Source organism: Heloderma suspectum, chromosome 7 (assembly GCF_057233095.1).
Source record: "Heloderma suspectum isolate Gila_16-S chromosome 7, 16-S_ref, whole genome shotgun sequence".
NCBI classification, from domain to species: domain Eukaryota; kingdom Metazoa; phylum Chordata; class Lepidosauria; order Squamata; family Helodermatidae; genus Heloderma; species Heloderma suspectum.
Genome location: NC_139464.1, coordinates 21,499,413 through 21,520,302, shown reverse-complemented (window position 1 = coordinate 21,520,302; position 20,890 = coordinate 21,499,413). Strand labels below are relative to the sequence as shown.

Below are 20,890 nucleotides of genomic sequence, written 5' to 3'. Positions count from 1 at the left end.
AAACTGGCAGAAAGGTAGAATAGTTGGTTTACACCTAGCAGAGTTAGAATATGTGGGTTAAAGCTGGCAAAGAAGTAGAATAGCTGGTTTTAAACTGGTTTCAAGCTGGCAAAGAGGTAGACTACCTAAGGATGCCATCCCCCCCTAATTATTTATCTATTTATTCTTTTTTTTTTTTCCACCTCACCCTGTTGACTGCAGCCTGCTGGGTGAGTCCAGGGGGCGTGTGAAAATTGCTCCTGGACCTCCCAAAGGTGCCCATCCCTCCTGTAAATGAATGTCTTGCCAGATTAGGAGCCTTTATTCTTTTACACCAAGGCACACTGTGCATAAAAAATTTTTTTCCCTCTCCTTTCAAGGTTCAGAAAGTATGTAATTGCATTTCAACACATCACTTTGAAAAAAAGGTGTTAATTAGTTCCCCTGCAGACATGGCAGTTTATTAACTAGGATGTGTTTGATATACATTACTGTTTCCAGGTGAAACATGTACACTTGGTATAGGAGACCCCTTTTAAATCAGATTATGTGTGCTTTGGTCTTATTTATAGCTACAGCTGTTATACAGGTGATACACTCTTTTCTGTTTCATTGCCTGGTAATAAATATAGTGCTCTCTCTGTGTGTGTCATTTGCTCACTGGTAGTAATGCAGAATTTAAAGAATGGCAGAAAAATATTCACTAGTAACTAAAGACTATGATCAGCTCTGCTCTTTCTTAATTGTTTTTTAAAAATAGCTGTGGTAGTAGCTGTTGGGGTTGGATTAGGATTGCAGTGCTGAGAGAGGAACGGTTATTTTCCCAGTCTAAATCTTTCTCAATTTAGAGTGGGGAGTGTGTGTGTGTGTGTGTGTGTGTGTGTGTGTAAAAACCACATCTTCCAAGCAATGTGATTCTCATCAGATTCCACCACCTCACCCCCAAGATTGTTACATTTAAACACACACACACGGAGGTCCTTAACCCATTTTTGGGTTCAAAATCCAACACTGTAATTCTATAAATCAGGAGTGCAGAATCTCAGGCCTTTGGGCCAAATTCGGTCCTCCTGAGGTCCAACTCTCATCCTCTGGGGTTCCCAATCATTTAAGGTTTTCTCTGTTTTTGTGAAGTCTCTCCCCTGAGTCCAAAAGTTGTAATGCCTCTCCTAACACTTAGTTCCTGGGAGTAAGAGCTTTAAACTAAAATATGCTGCTTTGGGGGGGGGGGTGTTAATTTTTGGCCCCATCCCTTTGCCATCGGCCCCACCTGCTACTGGAATGCAGCCCCCGAGAGTGTCTCTGAAATGTAATTTGGCCCTGAAAGAGGTTTGATGTTTACTCAGAAGTAAGACCCATTGTGTTCAATGGAACTCAGGATGTTTTCAGACAGCAAACTCCAAGTGCTACTGATGAAAAACCATTTTACAACTATTCCATCTTTTCCTCCTTAACATATTGTTTTTCTGGTAAGATAAAAGATGGGAGAAGCAGTGGGAACAACACAGGAGGGTTACGAAACGAAGACATTGTTGCCTGGACCCCTGTAAAATTCCATGAATGAGACAGGGGGTTTGCTTGCTTACTCCCTTATTCCCTAGCAAGTATGCTTAGAATTACAGCCTAAATCTGACTCACTTATTGCTCCAGCAAAATGAAAGATGCTTAAAAATATTGGAACCAAAAATATTGGTTATGGAGCTCCCTGCCGAGGGAGGCTAGGCTGGTTCCCTCTCTGCTGTTCTTCCACGGCAAGCAAAGATGTCTCTGTTCAGGCAGGCCTTCAGCACATAAGGTGGTCTGTTGGGTTAGGTGCTGTTTTTATTCTGTAATTTGTGTGCATGTGTTCTCTGTGCTTTTAATGTGTTGCTGCTGCTGCTGCTAACAAAGTTTTTATCTATTTGTTTTTTAAAGTTCCTATGATTGTTACCTAGAGCACCGTTTTCTTGATGGAAAAGCAGCGTACAAATCAAATAAATAAATAAATACATACATACATACATACATACATATTATTTCAAAACCATCTGAAATCAAGCATAATATGTGTCTAGGGATGTTCCCAAGGGCCACCTGCTCTAATCAGCTAGGGATAATATGTACATGGCAGTGGTCCAGTTTGGTAATTTTAGACTCTGGTCTTAATGGTCTTAGAGGCCCCCCCACCCGATGGAAATGTGCAGTGCTGGCTCTAGGTTTTTTTGGCATTTGGGCAACTGCGTATCTTTGGGCCTGCTTTGAACGCGCCCCCCCTCAGCATCTCTTCCAGTTTCCTTTTAAATAAAACCCCGGTTTGTCCCTTTCCCTGATCATTCATTCTCCTGAGCAGGGCCCTGGGACTCTGCCCCCAAGTCCTACCCTGACGGCACCTCCACCTGCTGGATTGAGGTGTTGGTTTACAGCAGGGCTGAGGAACCGGTCAGGATGGTCGGGATGATGGGAGTTGTAGTCCAACAACATCTGGAGGGGCCACAGGTTCCCTGCCCCTGGTCTACACATTGTAACCGAACAGGAAGTTGGTCTGATAACTCTTATGCAAGCTTCAGATGACGACTACTGAGTTAGTTCTTTTCACACACACACACACACACACACACAGAGAGAGAGAGAGAGAGAGAGAGAGAGAGAGGTCTTTATATCTATGAATAATAACTTGGGGTCTTCCTAAACCAGGGAATGTGGAGCTGGAACCTTTGTGAATTTTGCTTCATTGGAGAGAGATGGAAAGCTCCCGTACAACTGGTAAGTAGCTGACAGAAGATTTACTACTACTATGCCATTTGTCAAGCAGCTTCCCTTGATATGTATAATTGTTGGTCCTCGCTCTAAACAATGATTGTTATGAGGTGGATATTGCAATTTAAAGTGTAGCAATTGAACCCAGTGTTTTTGATAGGGCCTACAATGATTCCTAAAATGATATCTTTTACAAAAACTGCTGACTGAATGGGATAGCAAGATTTCAGGGTGCACAGGACTTTACTTAGTCGAGAAGTGTTCTGTGTGAGTCTAAAATTACTACTGTGCCACACCAACTCTGTCAGTCCAGAAGAATGTAGTAACCAAATAATTATCTAACTCAAACTGGCTAGCCAAAAAAGACAAAGTGCATTTATATACCTCTAATAATTAGAGGAATATACATTCACCTTTTCTTTTTTTAGAGTTTAATTAATGTTCTTTTACAATGCTAAAACTCTGAATACTACAGCTGTATTGTAAAGAACAGAAATTTTGAACCCAAAAAACCAGCAGAAGCTTCTTCAGTTTGCATGGAGTTATGAGTCACCAGTCCCATTATTTGCACTCCCCCTGCCTCTGAAAAGTGACCCCAGGGGCACAGAGAGCCTCAAGAATGATTTTTACCGTACACAGAGGGCTGCAGCCTGGGGGCACCAGGATTGGAGGGCACTCCCACCTGGAAGAGTGCTTCTCTTCCACATTTGGATTCAAACCACTATGTGAAGAACTGAATATGCAAGTTAATGTTTTGATTGTAGCTCTCTTCAGCTATTCCAAGAGCGGGATGGGTATGCATGCAAGGAGGGGAGGGGGGAATTCAAAGCATCTGCCCAATGTGTGCAGAATTTTGTTTCCAGTCGGATTCGGACAGCCTTTCTTGTCCAAAGAACAAGCATGGAAAAATCTCTTTAAATCAGCTGCTTTGGCCTTTTAAGCATTGCATTTGGTTTGATTAGAGAACAGCCCAAGGTCATGCCTTTTATCATTAACTGTTTCCACTGAGAAACTGCAATGTGCATCATAAGGCTGTGCCAGTCAATGAAGACAGATGCTGTGTTTTCTTCCCCAAGACATATTTTATATCTATCGTATAGCAACAAAGAGCCCAAAGACTGATCTATAAATGCATTAACAGTTCCGCAGAGGTATATTTGCATTTGGCAGTGCGAGAATGCTCAATGGATCGCCAGTTAATTGTCCTGTTCACCCACGAGGCTCATTTGTTAATTTCTTTCATAAAACCCTGGCTTACTGCACGTGTTCTATATAATTTCAAACTGGGTGTTTCTGAAATATTTGCAATGCCCCCCCAACCGACCCACCCCAGATCGGGATGCCTTTCTTTTCATGGCTTACTAATCCAAAGCATACTTAGACTGAATCCTCTACACATTTACCTGGGAGTAAGTCCCATTGAACTCAGTGGGACTTTCTTTTGAGTAGACACACATAGGCATGGGGTTAGTTGAGAATAAGGCCCCACTGATTTCTTTGGAACATGTTTGGAACTATTTCAGACAAACAAAGTAACTGTGCTTGGGATCACATCCGAATACCCCATCCTAAACATGTTTTCTTTTTCTGATAGTGGCTGAGGGCACAGTTTCTAACTACCCCGCCCCCAGAAGTGATAGCGATCTCTTCCCTGAAATCTCTCCTAAGCAGAATTCCAAGCAAGACTGCTGCATCTCATTAGGGCTTAAGAACATAAGAACATCAGAATTGCCCTGCTGGATCAGACCAAGGGTCCATCTAGTCCAGCATTCTGTTCAAACAGTGGCCAGCCAGCTGTCAACCAGGAACCCACAAGCAGGGCATGGTTCTAATCTCTTGCCCTTTACTTCCACCACCACCACCACCAGGCGGATGGAAGGATGAGTATCCAGCAGTTTCTGGCTCTTGTGTTGCCCATGCTGCAACTAGGTGATGCTGGGGTTTGGATAAAGATAGGGTGACCACTTCTGCTTCACCGAAAAAGAGGAACTGCATCACCAAAAAAAGAAAAGAGGACACCAATCTGCATACCATTTTCATATGCAACTTTACATGTCATGGGGCAAATTTAGAAATAACTGCTACAATGTAAATAGAAATAAAATATATTTTGTACACCTTGGTGGAGAAGACTCACTAGGTGACCTCAGGCCTGCTCAGTCTGCAGTCCACATGCTAACTGTGGATGGGCACCTTCAAGGCCCCTGTTGCTCTCCCTCCCTTGACTTTAAACCAGGCTTGGATTGGGAGCTCTTCAAATAGAGGACACCTTCAAATAAAGGACTGTGCTGTGCCAGAAATCCAAAAGACTAGACTGCCTTTTGTAAAGTAGGGCACCTGGCCACCATAGATAGAGACTGGATAGAGAGACCACAGACCTTGTATGTGTGAGTCTCCTCAAGTGGGCACTGATGCTTTGATTCCAGCTTCTGATAAACAATTTGAAGCCCAACTCAGATTCAATATTTATTAGTAGAATAGGAGATAAGAGAATCTTTTGTGCCTCTGCTTGCCCGCTAATGATGTCACACACCATTTGTGGATATATGGATATTTCCCATGATCTCGTCCACGTGTTCAAAGAGTTTGTTTTGTTGAAGAATATTGTCTAGGGCAGGGCAACTTGTGGCCCTCCAGATGTTTTGGCCTACAATTCCCATGATCCCTCACCATTGGCTATGCTGGCCAGTGCTGATGGGAATTGTAGGCCAAAACCTGTGGAAGACTATACGTTGCCCTGCCCTGCCCAAGGGCAAGGAAGGCTGACCAGCAGCCTGTTCCACGGGCAGCTCTCACCCTGCATTTTTCAGGTCCCCTTCCCATGCCAGATGGGGAACACGAATGAGAGGTTGACCAAAAAGCTGCTGGAATGACACAGAGCCTCGGCGGCAAAGGTGGGGAACCTGCAGCGCTCAGCTTAGTTTCATGCAGTCTAGAGAGATGGGATTGGGGAGAGGGAGAGGGGAATAGGATTCCACAGAGAGATTGAGATGGAATGGCACACAGCGAGAGAGAGAGAGAGAGAGAGAGAGAGAGAGAGAGAGAGAGAGAGAGATGCAGTGTTGCAAACCCCATCGCATTTGGCTATAGCTCTGCCCACTAGGGATGGGTGAATTTGAGCCATAGCTCAGTGGATGGAGCACATGCTTTGCACGTAGAAGTTCCCAAGTTCAAATTCCAGCATCTCCAGGCAGGACAGGAAAAAAACTCTTTCCCAAAACCCTAGAAAGGCACTGCCAGTCATTGTCAACAACACTGGGATAGATGGACCCATGGTCTGACTCAGTATAAGCCCGTTTCCTAAGTTCCTATGTCTTTTTAAGTTTCTACAACATTTGAGCTTTTTCAAGCACAAGGTCATTCCATCCTGTTGCCCCATCAGTTTGCAATATCTTTTTAGTATTTCCCTTTCTGTATGCATTAGGAGAAATATGTACAAACATGTATACAATAGAGGGTGTATATAAAAATGCATGCAATAGGAGAAATATGTACAAAAACTGCACACGTTTTTGTATACATTTCTCCTACTGTGTGCATTTCTGTGTGCAGTTTTCCCTATCCTCATTTTTACGCACATTGTTTTTACTGGAGAACTGCATCACAAAATTTGGAGAAGTGCAAAAAAAATGAAGGTTAATTGTGTTCAGGAAGTCAGGTCAGTTAGGGTTACAATGCAAACCAAACACATATCTCCCCCATCCCTATCTCTCGCAACCAGCGCATAGCCCCCAAGGGAATACAGCCTTCAAAAAGAAAGAAAAAGTTCCCCGCTCTGATCCTAGGGTAATCCCTTATTTCCCAGCCACATTCTTTGGCCCGGGGTGGGGTGAACTCTCTCCGACTAAGCTGTTGGGAGAGATCCATGAAGTCGCGATGGGAGGTGGCTGCTTTCCAGAACAGACTGGATGTGGAAGAGTCATAAGAACATAGGAAGTTGCCTTACACTAGGGATGTCAGAGAATTTCTCCACGAATCTCGGGGAGGCCGAATGCCAGCGCATTCGGCCCCCCGAAATTGGTGGAGAAACAGTCTGCCCCCCCCCCGGGACGGGACTTACCTTGGTCGAATGTCCCTGGCAGCGGTGGCTCCGGCGGCGGTTCGGCAGCGGCGGCGGCAGCAGCCGGTCTTCTGACCGGCTGCCGCCGCCGTCATTTCCAAGTAAAAAACACAAGCAACCGTGGTAGGCTACGTAAAGATTTACGTAGCCTATCACGGCTAGATTTTTAAAAAACACCGTGATAGGCTACGTAAATGTTTACGTAGCCTATCACAGCTGACTTCAAAAAAAAAAATGCGTACGCAAATAGCGCCCATGGGCGCCGCCATTTGCGTTCCTTATTTTGGCACGTGTAGTCTACGTAAACACTTATTTTCGCCGTAGTCTACGTAAATGTTTACGTAGACTACACGTGCCAAAATAAGGAACGCAAATGGCGGCGCCCATGAGTGCCGCCATTTGCGTACCCGCTTTTTTTTTTTTAAGTCAGCCGTGATAGGCTACGTAAACATTTACGTAGCCTATCACGGCTGACTGCAGGGACACAAACTGCGGCGGTGGCTACTTTCGTCCATCCCTACCTTACACTGAGTCACAGCCTTGGTCCATCTAGCCCAGTATTGTTGAGACTGACTGGCAGCAATGGCTCTGCAGGGTATCAGGCAAGAGTGTTTCCCAGCCCAACCCGGAGATGCCTGGTATCGAACTTGGACCTTCTGCATGCAAAGCAGGTGCTCTAGCACTGGGCTATGACTCCCAGGCTGAAAAAGGTGGTTATAGCTGGCAAAGAGAGAGAGAGAAGGCTAAAACTTGATCAGATTTCAGTAGAAAAAGCCATTCTGATCCAAAGGAAATTTGCATCATGCGTTGCTTCTGCATTCATGGCTGATCAGTTAAGGACTGGTTGGAAACAGAGACAGACTTTAAAGTATTTTTCTGATTTTATGGGGCGCAGCCAGCTGGCACAAATGGCAAAATAGATTTGATATGGGACTGAAGAAAGTCTTTTGATGATAAACTCTCCAGCCGAATGAAAGCCACCAGCAAGCCCTGTAAATAGTGATGCTGCTAATGAACTAAGTGGAAATCAACCTTCACTTCCTTCTTGAACTCCCAGAAGCAAATAGCTATTCACAACAATCGTTAATCCCCTTTTGGGGCTTTTTTCATATAGCATGTATGTTGATGGCACCAAAGGCAGAAGATCGAACATCCTAGCTAATTAAAAACCAAGGCTTGAATAATGTTAATGAGAAATTTAAAACTGAACAGCCCAGTGCTATGAATATACTTCAGCACCTTCAGTGTAAATGGTGACAGTACTGCAGTTAAAGAAAGGTGCTACCGTAGAAATGGTTGATTCGGCTCCAAGTTCTACCACAATGCAACTACGTCCCCCAGGCATTTATTATTAACTAGCAAATGGACCCAGCTTAGCAAAGGTTGGAATAGCTGATATAGCAATGCCTTCAAGGAAACTCTAACACATTCTGCCTGCCCCATCTGCATGAATCCATGTCCACTGGTACCCCTAGGCACGACTAAGGATGTCAGAGGAGTCCTTCTGGGGGCGAAGCTCGATGGGGGTTTTTTTTGGTTCAGGCCTGTAGGTTCCATTCCATTTCCCTCTGCTAACATCGATTTGCTCTGTAGTGAGTCAAGCCAATACACAGATTTCCATTTTTATTTTTTTTACTGGCTGCAATTTGCACACACACCCCGATTCAGCCATTTATGCAAATTGTAATTTGTGCAAATGTCTTATTTTATTTGTATTTGGATCTTTTAATGTGTGCACCCCTTCATGGATCACTGCCTTGTTGTGGCGAAGGGGCTTGCGTAACTCAGTGAAGCCATAAGCTATGCCGTGCAGGGCCACCCAAGACGGACAGGTCATGGCAGAGAGTTCTGACAAAATGTGGTCCGCTGGAGAAGGAAATGGAAACCCACTCCAGTATTCTTGCCAAGAAAACCCCATGGAACGTATCACAAGGCTAAAAGATATGACGCTGGAAGATGAGCCCCTCAGGTCGGAAGGTGTCCAATATACTACTGGGGAAGAGCAGAGGCAATTTCCAAGTAGCGCCAGAAAGAGGGAAGCGGCTGGGCCAAAGTCAAAAGGACACTCAGCTGTGGATGTGTCTGGCAGTGAAAAGAAAGTCCGATGCTGTAAAGAACAATATTGTTTAGGAACCTGGAATGTAAGATCAGTGAATCAAGGTAAGCTGGAGATGGTCAAACACGAGATGGCAAGATTGAACATCGACATCTTGGGAATTGGCGAACTCAAATGGACAAGCATGGGCGAATTTAATTCAGGTGACCATCATATCTACTACTGTGGGCAAGAATCCCTTAGAAGAAATGGAGTAGCACTCGTAGTCAAGAAAAGGGTGGGAAAAGCAGTACTGGGGTACAATCTCAAAAACGATAGGATGCTCTCAGTATGAATCCGAGGCAAACCATTCAACATCACAGTAATTCAAGTCTATGCCCCAACCACTGAGGCCGAAGAAGCTGAGGTTGATCAGTTCTATGAAGACCTACAGCACCTTCTAGAACTAACACCCAAAAAAGATGTCCTTTTCATCATAGGGGATTGGAATGCTAAAGTAGGAAGTCAAGAAATCACCGGGATAACAGACAAGCATGGCCTTGGTGTACAAAATGAAGCAGGACAAAGGCTAATAGAGCTTTGCCAAGAGAACACACTGATCATAGCAAACACTCTTTTCCAACAGCACAAGAGGCGACTCTACACATGGACATCACCAGATGGTCAATATCGAAATCAGATTGATTATGTATTTTGCAGCCAAAGATGGAGAAGCTCTATACAGTCAGTAAAAACAAGACCTGGAGGTGACTGTGGCTCAGATCATGAGCTGCTTCTTGCAAAATTTCAGCTTAAATTGAAGAACGTAGGGAAAACCACTAAACCATTCAGGTATGACCTAAATCATATCCCTTCTGAATATACAGTGGAGGTGAGGAATAGATTTCAGGGATTAGACCTGATGGACAGAGTGCCTGAGGAACTATGGATGGAGGTCCGTAACATTGTTCAGGAGGCAGCAACTAAATCCATCCCAAAGAAAAAGAAATGCAAGAAACCAAAGTAGCTGTCTGAGGAGGCTTTACAAGTAGCTGAGGAAAGAAGGGAAGCGAAAAGCAAGGGAGAAAGGGGAAGATATACCCAACTGAATGCAGAGTTCCAGAGAATAGCAAGGAGAGACAAGAAGGCCTTCTTAAATGAACAATGCAAATAAATCGAGGAAAACAATAGAATGGGAAAGACTAGAGATCTTTTCAAGAAAATCAGGGATCTCAAGGGAACGTTTTGTGCAAAGACGGGCATGATAAAGGACAAAGAAGGCAGGGACCTAAGAGAAGCTGATGAGATTAAGAAGAGGTAGAAAGAATACACAGAAGAACTATACAGGAAAGATCTGAATGTCCCTGATAGCCATGATAGTGTGGTCACTGAACTTGAGCCGGACATCCTAGAGAGTGAAGTCAAGTGGGTCTTAGGAAGCATTACTAACAACAAAGCTAGCGGAGATGACAGTATTCCAGCTGAGCTATTTAAAATCTTAAAAGATGATGCTGTTAAAGTGCTGCACTCAATATGCCAACAAATTTGGAACACTCAACAGTGGCCACAAGACTGGAAAAGGTCAGTTTACATTCCAATTCCAAAGAAGGGCAATGCCAAAGAGTGTTCAAACTACCGTACAATTGCGCTCATTTCACATGCCAGCAAAGTTATGCTCAAAATCCTACAAGCTAGGCTTCAGCAGTATGCGAACCGAGAACTACCAGAAATACAAGCTGGGTTCCGAAGAGGCAGAGGAACTGGAGATCAAATCGCCAACATTCACTGGATCATGGAGAAAGCAAGAGAATTCCAGAAAAACGTCTATTTCTGCTTCATTGATTATGCTAAAGCCTTTGATTGTGTGGATCACAACAAACTGTGGCAAATTCTTAAAGAGATGGGAGTACCAGATCACCTTACCTGTCTCCTGAGAAACCTGTATGAGGGTCAAGAAGCAACTGTAAGAACCAGACATGGAACAACCGATTGGTTCCAAATTGGGAAAGGAGTACGACAAGGCTGCATATTGTCACCCTGCTTATTTAACTTATATGCAGAGTACATCATGAGAAACGCCAGGTTGGATGAATCACAGGTCGGAATTAAGATTGCAGGGGGAATTATCAACAACCTCAGATATGCAGACGATACCAACCCAATGGCAGAAAGCGAAGAGGATCTCAAGAGCCTCTTGTTGAGGGTGAAAGAGGAGAGTGCAAAAGCTGGTTTCAAACTCAACATTAACAAAACAAAGATCATGGCATCTGGCCCCATCACTTCCTGGCATGTAGAAGGGGTAGAAATAGAAGCAGTGACAGATTTTACTTTCTTAGGCTCCAAGATCACCACAGATGGTGACTGTAGCCATGAAATTAAAAGACGCTTGCTCTTTGAGAGGAAAGCAATGGCAAACTTAGACAGCATAGTAAGAAGCAGAGACATCACCTTGCCAAAAAAGGTTCGTATAATCAAAGCTGTGGTTTTCCCAGTAGTAACATATGGCTGTGAGAGCTGGACTATAAGGAAGGCTGTGCGCCGAAGAATTGATGCTTTTGAATTGTGGTGCTGGAAAAGACTCTTACGAGTCCCCTGGACTGCAAGGAGGTCAAATCAGTCAATCCTAAAGGAAATCAACCCTGAGTGCTCATTGGAAGGACAGATACTGAAGCTGAAGCTCAAATATTTTGGCCACCTAATGCGAAGAGAAAACTCCCTGGAAAAGACCCTGATGCTGGGAAAGACTGAAGGCAAAAGGAGAAGGGGACAGCAGAGGATGAGATGGCTAGATAGCATCACTGATGCAATGAATATGAACTTGAGCACACTCCGGGAGAGAGTGGAGGACAGGAAGGCCTGGTGTGCTATGGTCCATGGGGTCACGAAGACTTGGACATGACTGAACAACAACAATGTGTGCAAATGTTGTCCTGATTTTTTTTAAAAAAAAATTACTGATGTTCTTGCGCAACTGTGCACCATCGCAGTTTTGCCTGTCCACTACATAGCTCCAGAGAGGCATATTCACCTCTTGTCAATATCCTTGTCAGTTTCATCCTCTCCCCACATTGCTTCATATAGCCCAGCAGAGCCATATTCTGTACCTGTCAAACAACTTGTCAATCCCCCCCCCCCTTCTTCACTCTGGAAGTGCTGCTGCGGGCCCGTGGTTACTACAAATGGGAACCAGGAAAAGGGGTTGGAAGCTACATCTGTGTTAAAAACATTTGCTTGAGACTTAGGCAAGAGTGCAATGGAAGCAGGGTACTCCCAAGTGTCAGTTCAACACTTCAAACCCTGAGGATCAGGTTGCTAAGTGGGCAATCTGGTCCCCTTTTCCTGAGCTGTCAGTAGGTAATTTGTGCATGCTTTGACACTGACAGCTCGGGAAATGTGGAGCAACTCTCCCTCTTTGTCACTTAGCCTTGACTTCAAGTTTTTCTACACAAGGCATGTATTGTGTGCTCGTCATTCCTTACTCATGGTTGTTTATGGGTTCTTTAGATGACACTGTGACCCTCCAGTGTCCCTTCTGTTTCTGAAGATCAGTTGTGTGGATTTTTTTAGAGAGGGGAAAATTGAGTATTTGTGAAAGCGAAAGAAAACTATGTTCTTACTTGTATAATTGTGTTATTTTGCTGTAGCACAGTGCTACCTAGAGGTTATGTAGCAGAAAAGCAGGAAAGGAAAAGTTCTTTGTGCAGAGCTCGGATCTCAATTCTGCAACAAAACCAAAAGTAGATACAGTGGATTAACAGCCTCATGTAAAAAAGCTCTACAACAGCAGAATGTTTTTGCCTGGTTGTTCTGGGGGAGGCCAATGTTTGGGTAGCCTCTATTCCCTCTGCTCCCTTTTTCTGGAGTCCCTGCCTGCCTCTGTCTAACATGTGACATAGTGCTGTCTTGACTTCTATTTGTCATACTAATTGTGCTTGCTCTTTTTTTAAATCTCTGTGTATGTTATCTATTAATACTCACAGGCGTAGAAGTGTATTTGCTTTCCTAACTCTGTTACCTTCCTGCCTTTGGACTGATTATCTCTTGGCATTTTATATTAACCCTTGGTAAGTAATTTTAATAGTTTTTTCTTCCTGTATGTCATGTCTGCTAAATAAGTATGCATTTTTCAAAGTTTAAAAATGATTTTGTCTCTTGGGATATGCAACAGATGGGAAAGCATTCCCCCACAGACCTACTTTTTGTTGGAAAACATTCTGGGAGTAGTTACATGGAACTTTGGTAATCACCAGGCCTGGCTTCAGTGGACAGCTGCCAAGGACCCAGGGGCTTGGAAGGGCCCAAACCTTCCCCAGCCACCACCCTCCTCACCTTCTTTACCCACCCAGCTGGTCCTGCAATGCTCCATTTAAAAATATTATTTTTGACTTAATTTTGAATAGCAGCGATCTGAACCAATTAGACTCTGCCTTTGGAGGGGACATGACCAATGAAGGCACAGAGCAGTCTTTATGTGCCCCAAGGGCAGCGTCTGCTTGGTTTAGATCACCGCTACTCAAAATGTAAGTTTTTTTAAAAAAGACTTTTAAAGTCACACAAGGGCTAAAGGCCATGTGCTTTGCCAGTTGCCCCTACTGCCCCCACAGGTAAAATAAAACCTAGGTGGGTGGGCAGGGGGCTTTGTCAGTGGTGGGGTTAGGTGGGTGAGGGGCTGTAGGCAGGCAGGGGGCTTTGACTGTGGCAGGTGGGCAGGTGGACAAGACGCTGCAGTGGGTGGGCAGGTGTTTGGGGGAAAATGTGGCAGCAGGCATGGAAGTAGGGGCTGCAGCTGTGGTGGGTGGGTGGGCAGGGGGATGAGGGGCTGCACCAGGGAGGTATTTGGGGGAGGCAGTAGGCAAGTGGGTGGGGGCTTTGGCAGAAGAGGGCAGGTGAGCGAGGGGCTGTGGCGAGCAGGTAAATGGGTCAGTAGGTGGGCAAGGGGCTGAGTGGAAAGGTGAGGGGTCTTCAGTGGTGGCAGGTTGGGGCAGGGACGGCCTTTGGCAGCACTATGCCAAGGACCCAGTAGAATCTGGCACCGGTCCTGGTGATCATCAAGTAATCTGTGGAGATCATGTGCAAATCAGAGGTATGGGAGCCTTTCACAGGCATTGATGCTGCTAGTAAACTCCATATTCCTTCACGTAAGCAAAAGTTCATTTGGACAAGACTGTTCTACAAGAGCCTGTTCTACAAGGGTAGTGATGTTCCTGATTAACTGGTATGCTTTTAAAATCTGCCAAGTTTTAGTCATTCATTTGCACAAATTAATTGGTTGAACCTTGCAGGGCACTAACAATGAATGTCCCCAAGGGTGTATTAAAACACTGACTGATATACACTGGTTGTTAAAGCTACATAATCATAGAACTGGCAGCAGAACGTAACAGCAGGTCTCTCTTTTTTTCTCGCAGGAGTAAAAACGGATTGAAGAAGAGAAAGCTGACCAAGTATGCCTGTTTTGTAAATATTAATGACTTAATGAAAATGTCATTGTTGACAAACATGCATCCTACTGAGGTCAATGGGAAAAGGCCCCTCCCCCTAATGACATATTGGGGTGCCTTATTGTATCAGGTCATGTGTCCATCTAACCCAGTTTTGTTTAGTCTGACCCACGATACCACTTCAGAGTCTCACGCAGAGGTTTTCCCATCCCTATATCCAGGGGGCCAAAACAGACATTATTTTAAATCTACCAGGTATATCTTTTTTGCATTTTTATTCTAGAGTAGGTGCACAAACCCATTCCAGACTGGGATTCTTGCAAGGGGGACGGAGGGCTTTTAAAATCTGGATCCCTGTCCAAACTCTAGAGTAAAAATGAAAAAAAGACATAGTTGTTAGGCACAGACTTAAAGTAATGTCTGTTTGGCATTGAGAACATTTAAATCGACCAAAATTCACAACATTCTCCATATATTGGGACAAAAAGAACTTGAGATTTTAAAACGTTGGAAGTGGGATAAACTGAAAGTGGCAGATTCATCCATCCAAGTCCAAGGCTTTGAGAGCTTTGCTCTTAGAAGTCTGGTTTTGAATCTCTTTGTATTCAGCCAGGTTTATGGTGTCACTGCTTTTTTTTCTTTTCTTTTCTGATGGGCTCCTCATCTTTAACACCTCTATGGCAGGCAGGTACATCATGGTCCCCTCTGTGCTAGGAATAGCTGTACCTGTTGAATTTGGCTGGTGCAGATGGGTGAGAATCTCACTTCTGTATATTTTTTATAAAAATTGACAAAAATTCACAAAGTTCTTCATGTGCAGAGAGAAAGAACTTGAGATTTTAAAAATTCAAATGTAGGAGCATGAAGAACTGACAGATTTACCCATCCTGTATTTAAACTGGAGATGACAGGGCTAAAACCACTGAGGTATCGGTTCCTTTCTAGCTATGACTCTTCCCTTGTCAGGATTACACCTTCAGTTTGATCACACAACTGAATGAGTGGTGTTATGAACCATGCCCCCCCCCCCAAGCCCCATCTAAAGGGACTATTTATACTCCTTTTATCATTATGGTCACAATGACACTGGTAAACATACACTACAGGTCAATACTTAGATCTTTTAACAAACCCTAGTAGTCCATGGAATCAACTTGCCAAACCTTAGAGCCACACTCCCCATGACGTTAAAGGCATGTAAGCATTTAACTTACATTTTTTAATATTATTTAACTCTCAGCCACAAAGGCCGGCCCAAGAAGGATTAGAACCACAGCACATGGGAAGGGTAGGTTAGCCCTTTGCCTGTGTACCAAGGTTCCACTGAAAATTCTTCCACCCACCCCAAAGTAGGCATGAGTCCCAAGAGGGAAGCTTCCATGGATGGGTGACAGGTCGTTTGGATCTTCAGTCAGGAGGACACTGTTGCTGCTTCCAAACCAATTGGCAAGTGGTTTGGTGAGATCACTCACAGCTTTTTCAAAAGGAGGTGGGCGTTGCCATTTCCCATCCCCACTCTACTTCATTGGCCGCTGCAAGTGTGAGTGGGGAAACTGGCAGTGAATTGATGTCATTGCACATGCTTTAGGATTGTAGGCATTAGCAAGAGAGAGAGGATAAGGAGACACAGGGCTGCTGTTTTCCGTGGCACCCACACTTCTCCTGTGGCACCTAGTTCTAGTCTCAGGAAACAGACTTCCTGGAGAGAGAGAGAGAGAGAGAGAGACAGACAGACAGACAGACAGAGCGAGCGCACAGCATTTTTCCTTGCTGTGGCTGCTGTTTTGTGGCATTTCCTCTTGTTCTTTCTGGGGTGAGCAAGACTGACTGGAGAAAACTACTGTAGTCCTCTTGACCAGGGATCTCTAAAAACATGGGTGCTTTCCTGATTTTCAAGACATTTACCAAAGTTGGCTCCAGAAGTTGGTATGCTCAGGCAAATGCCAAGGGCCCACCATTATGCAGGGGTCCCACCACCAAGAGTTCCTCAGCCCTTGCTGCTGCTGCTGCTCACATCGCCATCTACTCACTCGCCTGTTCACCCTTTCCCTCTGGCCCAGAGCAGGCAAACAATGGCAGCAAGAAAGTGGAGAAGCTGCTGTCACTGCCTGCTCCCTCGCTCACTCATCTGCTGCCAAACGGTTCTCTCTTTCTGGCACGTGAGCAAGCGATGGTGGCGAGAAGGTAGAACAGTGGCAGCTGGAAGCAATAGCAGGAAAGGAGAGGGGAGCCCAAAACGGTTGTCTTCAGGCCCTGTATCACCACTCAGCGTCATCAGGCAACTGCCAGGGCCCACAGCCAGCAGCAAAGCCTGCTAGGGGCTCACTGCTGATGGTGACCCCTGTGGGTTATAGCCTCGACAGACACCGTGGTTTTTTTTGGCTACAGACATTTTTTACCCACAATGCCACAGAACTATGGAACCTCCAGAGCACGGCATTTTGGGAAAACTAAGGCAGCAACCAGAACCGCAGCTGCTGGAGGAACATTGGTAGGCGCCCCACCAAGAGACCCGTCCACCCTGTAGCTGGCCTTGCTTCTCTCGTCCAAGCCTCCCCCCCACACACACACACACCCTGAATCTATCACTGACAATGACATTTAAGCAAGAGAAACTGTATGTTTCTGTTTAATCTTCGCAGTAGATATTGCAAGATAAAAATGTTCCTGACTGGTAGAAAATTAGCCACTGGGGAAAAATCAATTATCTCTAGTTAACAATCCCAACAGGGTTTGCCTTTAGTTAACAATCGCAAAGTGTGAAAAACCTCAGGAACGTATCTGTTATCAGTGCCATTCCTCTTTCTCTGCACAGTTGCTAATTATACACTGGATCATTAATGCCAACAGGTAAACAGGAGTAATTAACTGTTGATAAGAGACAAGTTCCTTGGGGTATGTTGCTTCAAGGAATCGGAGGGGAAAATGTGTGTACATGCTTTAGTATTTGCAAATTAGAACATGATAATTAGGCAAAAGAAAGTGTTTGCCGCCTCTTCATTATTCAGTGTATAAATCTAGCAAACTAGGGCAAGTTTACACGGGGGTCCTGATCCAGCTAAAGTAAATCCTGAATGAGCACCATTGAAAGGAATGACTAAGACAGGCTTTACGAATCTGGTGCCCTCCAGATGTTCTGGACTGCAACTCCCAGCATCCCTGACCATTGGCCATGCTGACAGGGGCTGATGGGAATTGAAGTACAAAACATCTGGAGGGCACTAGGTTAGGGAAGGATGGACTAAGACCTAAGTTCTTATAAACAACGTGAGGTGGGGGACATTTTTCTCCCTCTCTCTTGATACTAGAATCTGGGGTCATCCCATGAAGCTGATCGGTGGGAGACTGAGGACAGATAAGGGAAGTCCTTCATCACACAGCATATAGTTAAACTGTGGAATTTGCTACCACAAGATGTAGTGATGGCCACCAATTTGGATGGCTTTAAAAGGGGGTTAGACAAATTCCTGGAGGAGAAGGCTATCAATAGCTACTAGTCCTGATGGCTGTGTGCTACCTCCAGTATGCCTATGTACACCAGTTGCTGGGGAACATGGATGGGAGGGTGCTTTTGCACTCATGTCCTGCTTGTGGATTTCTTGTGGGCAGCTGAACAGAATGCTGGACTAGATGGACCCTTGGTCCGATCCAGCATGGCTGTTTTTATGTTCTTACTTTCTTATAGTAAACCTGTTTCTGGATCATACCACTTTAGATGTGGGGGGGGCACATGAATTTTAGATGTCAGGGAGAAGGATTCAAGCCTAACCCACTCTGTAATATGGCAGAGTTGTGTGTGTGTGTGTGGGGGGGTTGAATGGAGCAGCATTCAATTATGTGAGACCCCTCCCCATCCTCCAGCTGCAATGTGAAGCGGTATAGTCCATACACAATTTTACTCCTAAACTGCGGTTAATGGGAAGTAGGCCTAACTTCAACTGGATCATCACCATTATGTTTGGTGGATGGTTACCTGGGTTTGGAGAAGACACAAATGTTTACGGAGCTGAGATAAAATTGGGGAGGGGGGAATCAAAATTTGCTTGAATTTCAAATTTTACAATTCAGATTTTGATGTCAAAATTCAACATTTGGATTTCGGAGTTAAAATTTCACATTAAAATGCCATTGTTTTTATCACCTGCTCAAGGGGGTGCTTACTTGTTGATGGATGAGTGAAATTATTACTACAATACACTAAATACTGTCAGCTGTCAGATACTGTCAAATACTGACTGTGCCGTTTCTGATACTATCAAATGTTGACCGCTCCGTGTGAGATATTGTCAACCTTTGAGTGCCACTACAAAATCACCGTTCCATGTTAGATACTGATGTTCAGTACCAAATATTTGTACACCTGGACAGAATTTGTCATCAGGATATATAAAGTAGAATTTTTGAAACTAGGGGAGGGAGGATTATTTTGTGCCCTTGTTTTAAATGTGGTGGGCTACAAGCCATGGCCGGTGCTCCATGGATATATGTCAAGATGGGATCAATAGAGGTGGCATTGTGTGAAGCCCCACAAGTTTCAGTGGTGTTTTACTTCCCTTCCATAGAATAGGAGCCAAGCTAGACATGACGTTAAATGTGTCTTTTCACTTAACGTGTAAAATGTTGCTGTTTTTAATGGAATTAAACCAGCTGTGGGGGGTGGTAATTGTGGGGATTGCAACAGGTGTGTGTGTGGGGATTTAACAGGTGTGGAGGGAAGGATTTAACTCTTTCCTCCCCTGCTGTGGTCCTGAGGAAAAGCCCTCCTCCGAAGCTGCTATTTGCATTGGGAGAAAAGTTCCAGTCTGCAGTGGGGGCATCCCCACCCCTGATTAAAATACCAGCTTCAGAGTAGGGATTTCCCCTGAGAATGAGCAAGGAATGAAAGGGTTAAATCCCCCTTCTCCCCCAGCTGCAGTCTTTACTTCCTCCCCCCCCCCGCCAGCTAATTCTGTTTTTATTTTTGTTTAATCTGCACACTAAATGCAAAGAAGCATTTAACATCACATAGAATCACAGAGTTGAAAGGTACATCAAAGGTCATCTAGCCTAACACCCTGACAATGCAGGAAATCCACTGCTCCAGCATCCAGTTGTAGGTGGCCATCCAGACTTGCTTTAAAAATACTACTTTTGCCCCTGGGAAGCTATAAAGGGAGTAAGTGTGATGTAGTGAATGTACAGGGCCAGGCTTAGACCAGGGAGATCAAAGTTCAAATCCCTGCTCAACGGGTGGGAACTAGAGAATGTGATTTTCTTGTTGTGCAGCTCCAACCTCAGATTGATCTTCTCAAGGGGGCTTCCCTGGCACCAACACTTCTTTCCTTTAGGTGCCATTCAAAAAACGTTTTATTTGCCCATGCGCTTTGAGCTTCCTTGTCTTATGAGGTTTTTTAATCAGATGTTTTACTTTTATTTTGCTTATTATGTACTGTATTTTATTTTTTTGAATTGTTATTGTAACCCACCCTGGAATTAATTTTGATGAAAGGCAGTATATAAATGTTTTAAAATAAAATTAATTAAATAATACTTGGCCATGGAGCTCTCTGGGAACTTTGATGATGATGATGAAGAAGAAGAAGAAGAAGAAGAAAGCAGTCGATTATGGCCTTCCCTCTGTATCTGACACATTTTATAGAGCTTCTCTGAGCAAAATCCAGGTCCATTGGATCCAAACATGAAGCTCTTAATGACCTGTTTGACTGTTATTTGGCAACACCGCTTGATTACCAAATGGTGGCTTTTGTGAATGACATACTTTTTTTCTGTATTGTGTGTGTGTGTTTTAAAAGTCCTGTCCAGCTGGATGACTTTGACAGCTACATCAAGGATATGGCGAAAGATTCTGATTACAAATTCTCTCTACAGTTTGAGGTAAGTCCCAACTCAGATATTAGCTTGTTAGTTGTACCTCAACAAATTGTGCAGAATGAGGCAACAGGGCGAGTTGACAGCATTCTTGGGCTTTACCAGTTTGGATTGGAGGTGGGAGATTAAAAACATTTTATGCTCCCCCACATTTTTTTAAACCCTCCCTGCTGAAGAAATCTAGCACATCAGGGAAAGAGATTTCATAAGTTTGTATGGCACTCTCCCTGATGTGCTAATTTACTACAGCAGGGAGATGATTTTTTAAAATATGGAACAGCTTTAAAAATATGGTGCATGTGCACGTGCACACACACACACACACCCCTGCAGTCTAAAGTAGTGCAGTCCAGAATTCTACCATCATATTTTGTGTAATGTGTACAACCTGACATTAAAGATGTAGCTAGGAGGTATGTCTTTTTTCTATCTTTATTGTTCTTACAGTTGGTGGGATCCAATTTTTATTGGGAATTGTCTCTGCATAGAGAGGGGAAACTTAATGCTTCCCTTTCCAGCAGTGATTTTACTAGTACCCCCCCTCCCCATCAGTTACAGGGTGTAGGGGAATAAAGCTCCCAACACCCCCATAGCCAAGCTGGGCAGGGCAGGGGTATTACCAGTACATTTGTGGCTGGGAAAGGAAGTAGTAAGCCCCCCCCCTCCCCATGTGGGAGGTCTGAATAAAACAGGACCCCCAAACTGTAAAACAAAAAGAAAGGTGGGGCTGCTTGCTATGTTTTTAACATAACCAGTGGTCAAGCCCTCTGT

At 44.3% G+C, this 20,890-nt stretch overlaps 1 protein-coding gene across 1 annotated transcript in view; it reads left to right on the top strand.

Annotated features, from left to right (window-relative positions):
- Nucleotides 1–20,890, top strand: part of PTPRO (protein tyrosine phosphatase receptor type O) — a 98,842-nt gene that overhangs the window by 57,857 nt on the left and 20,095 nt on the right. Inside the window, exons 15-18 of the mRNA XM_084811873.1 lie at nt 2,653–2,721; nt 12,791–12,874; nt 14,219–14,254; nt 20,044–20,125. Coding sequence (XP_084667999.1) covers nt 2,653–2,721; nt 12,791–12,874; nt 14,219–14,254; nt 20,044–20,125 — 271 coding nt within the window. The remainder of the gene's footprint in view (nt 1–2,652; nt 2,722–12,790; nt 12,875–14,218; nt 14,255–20,043; nt 20,126–20,890) is intronic.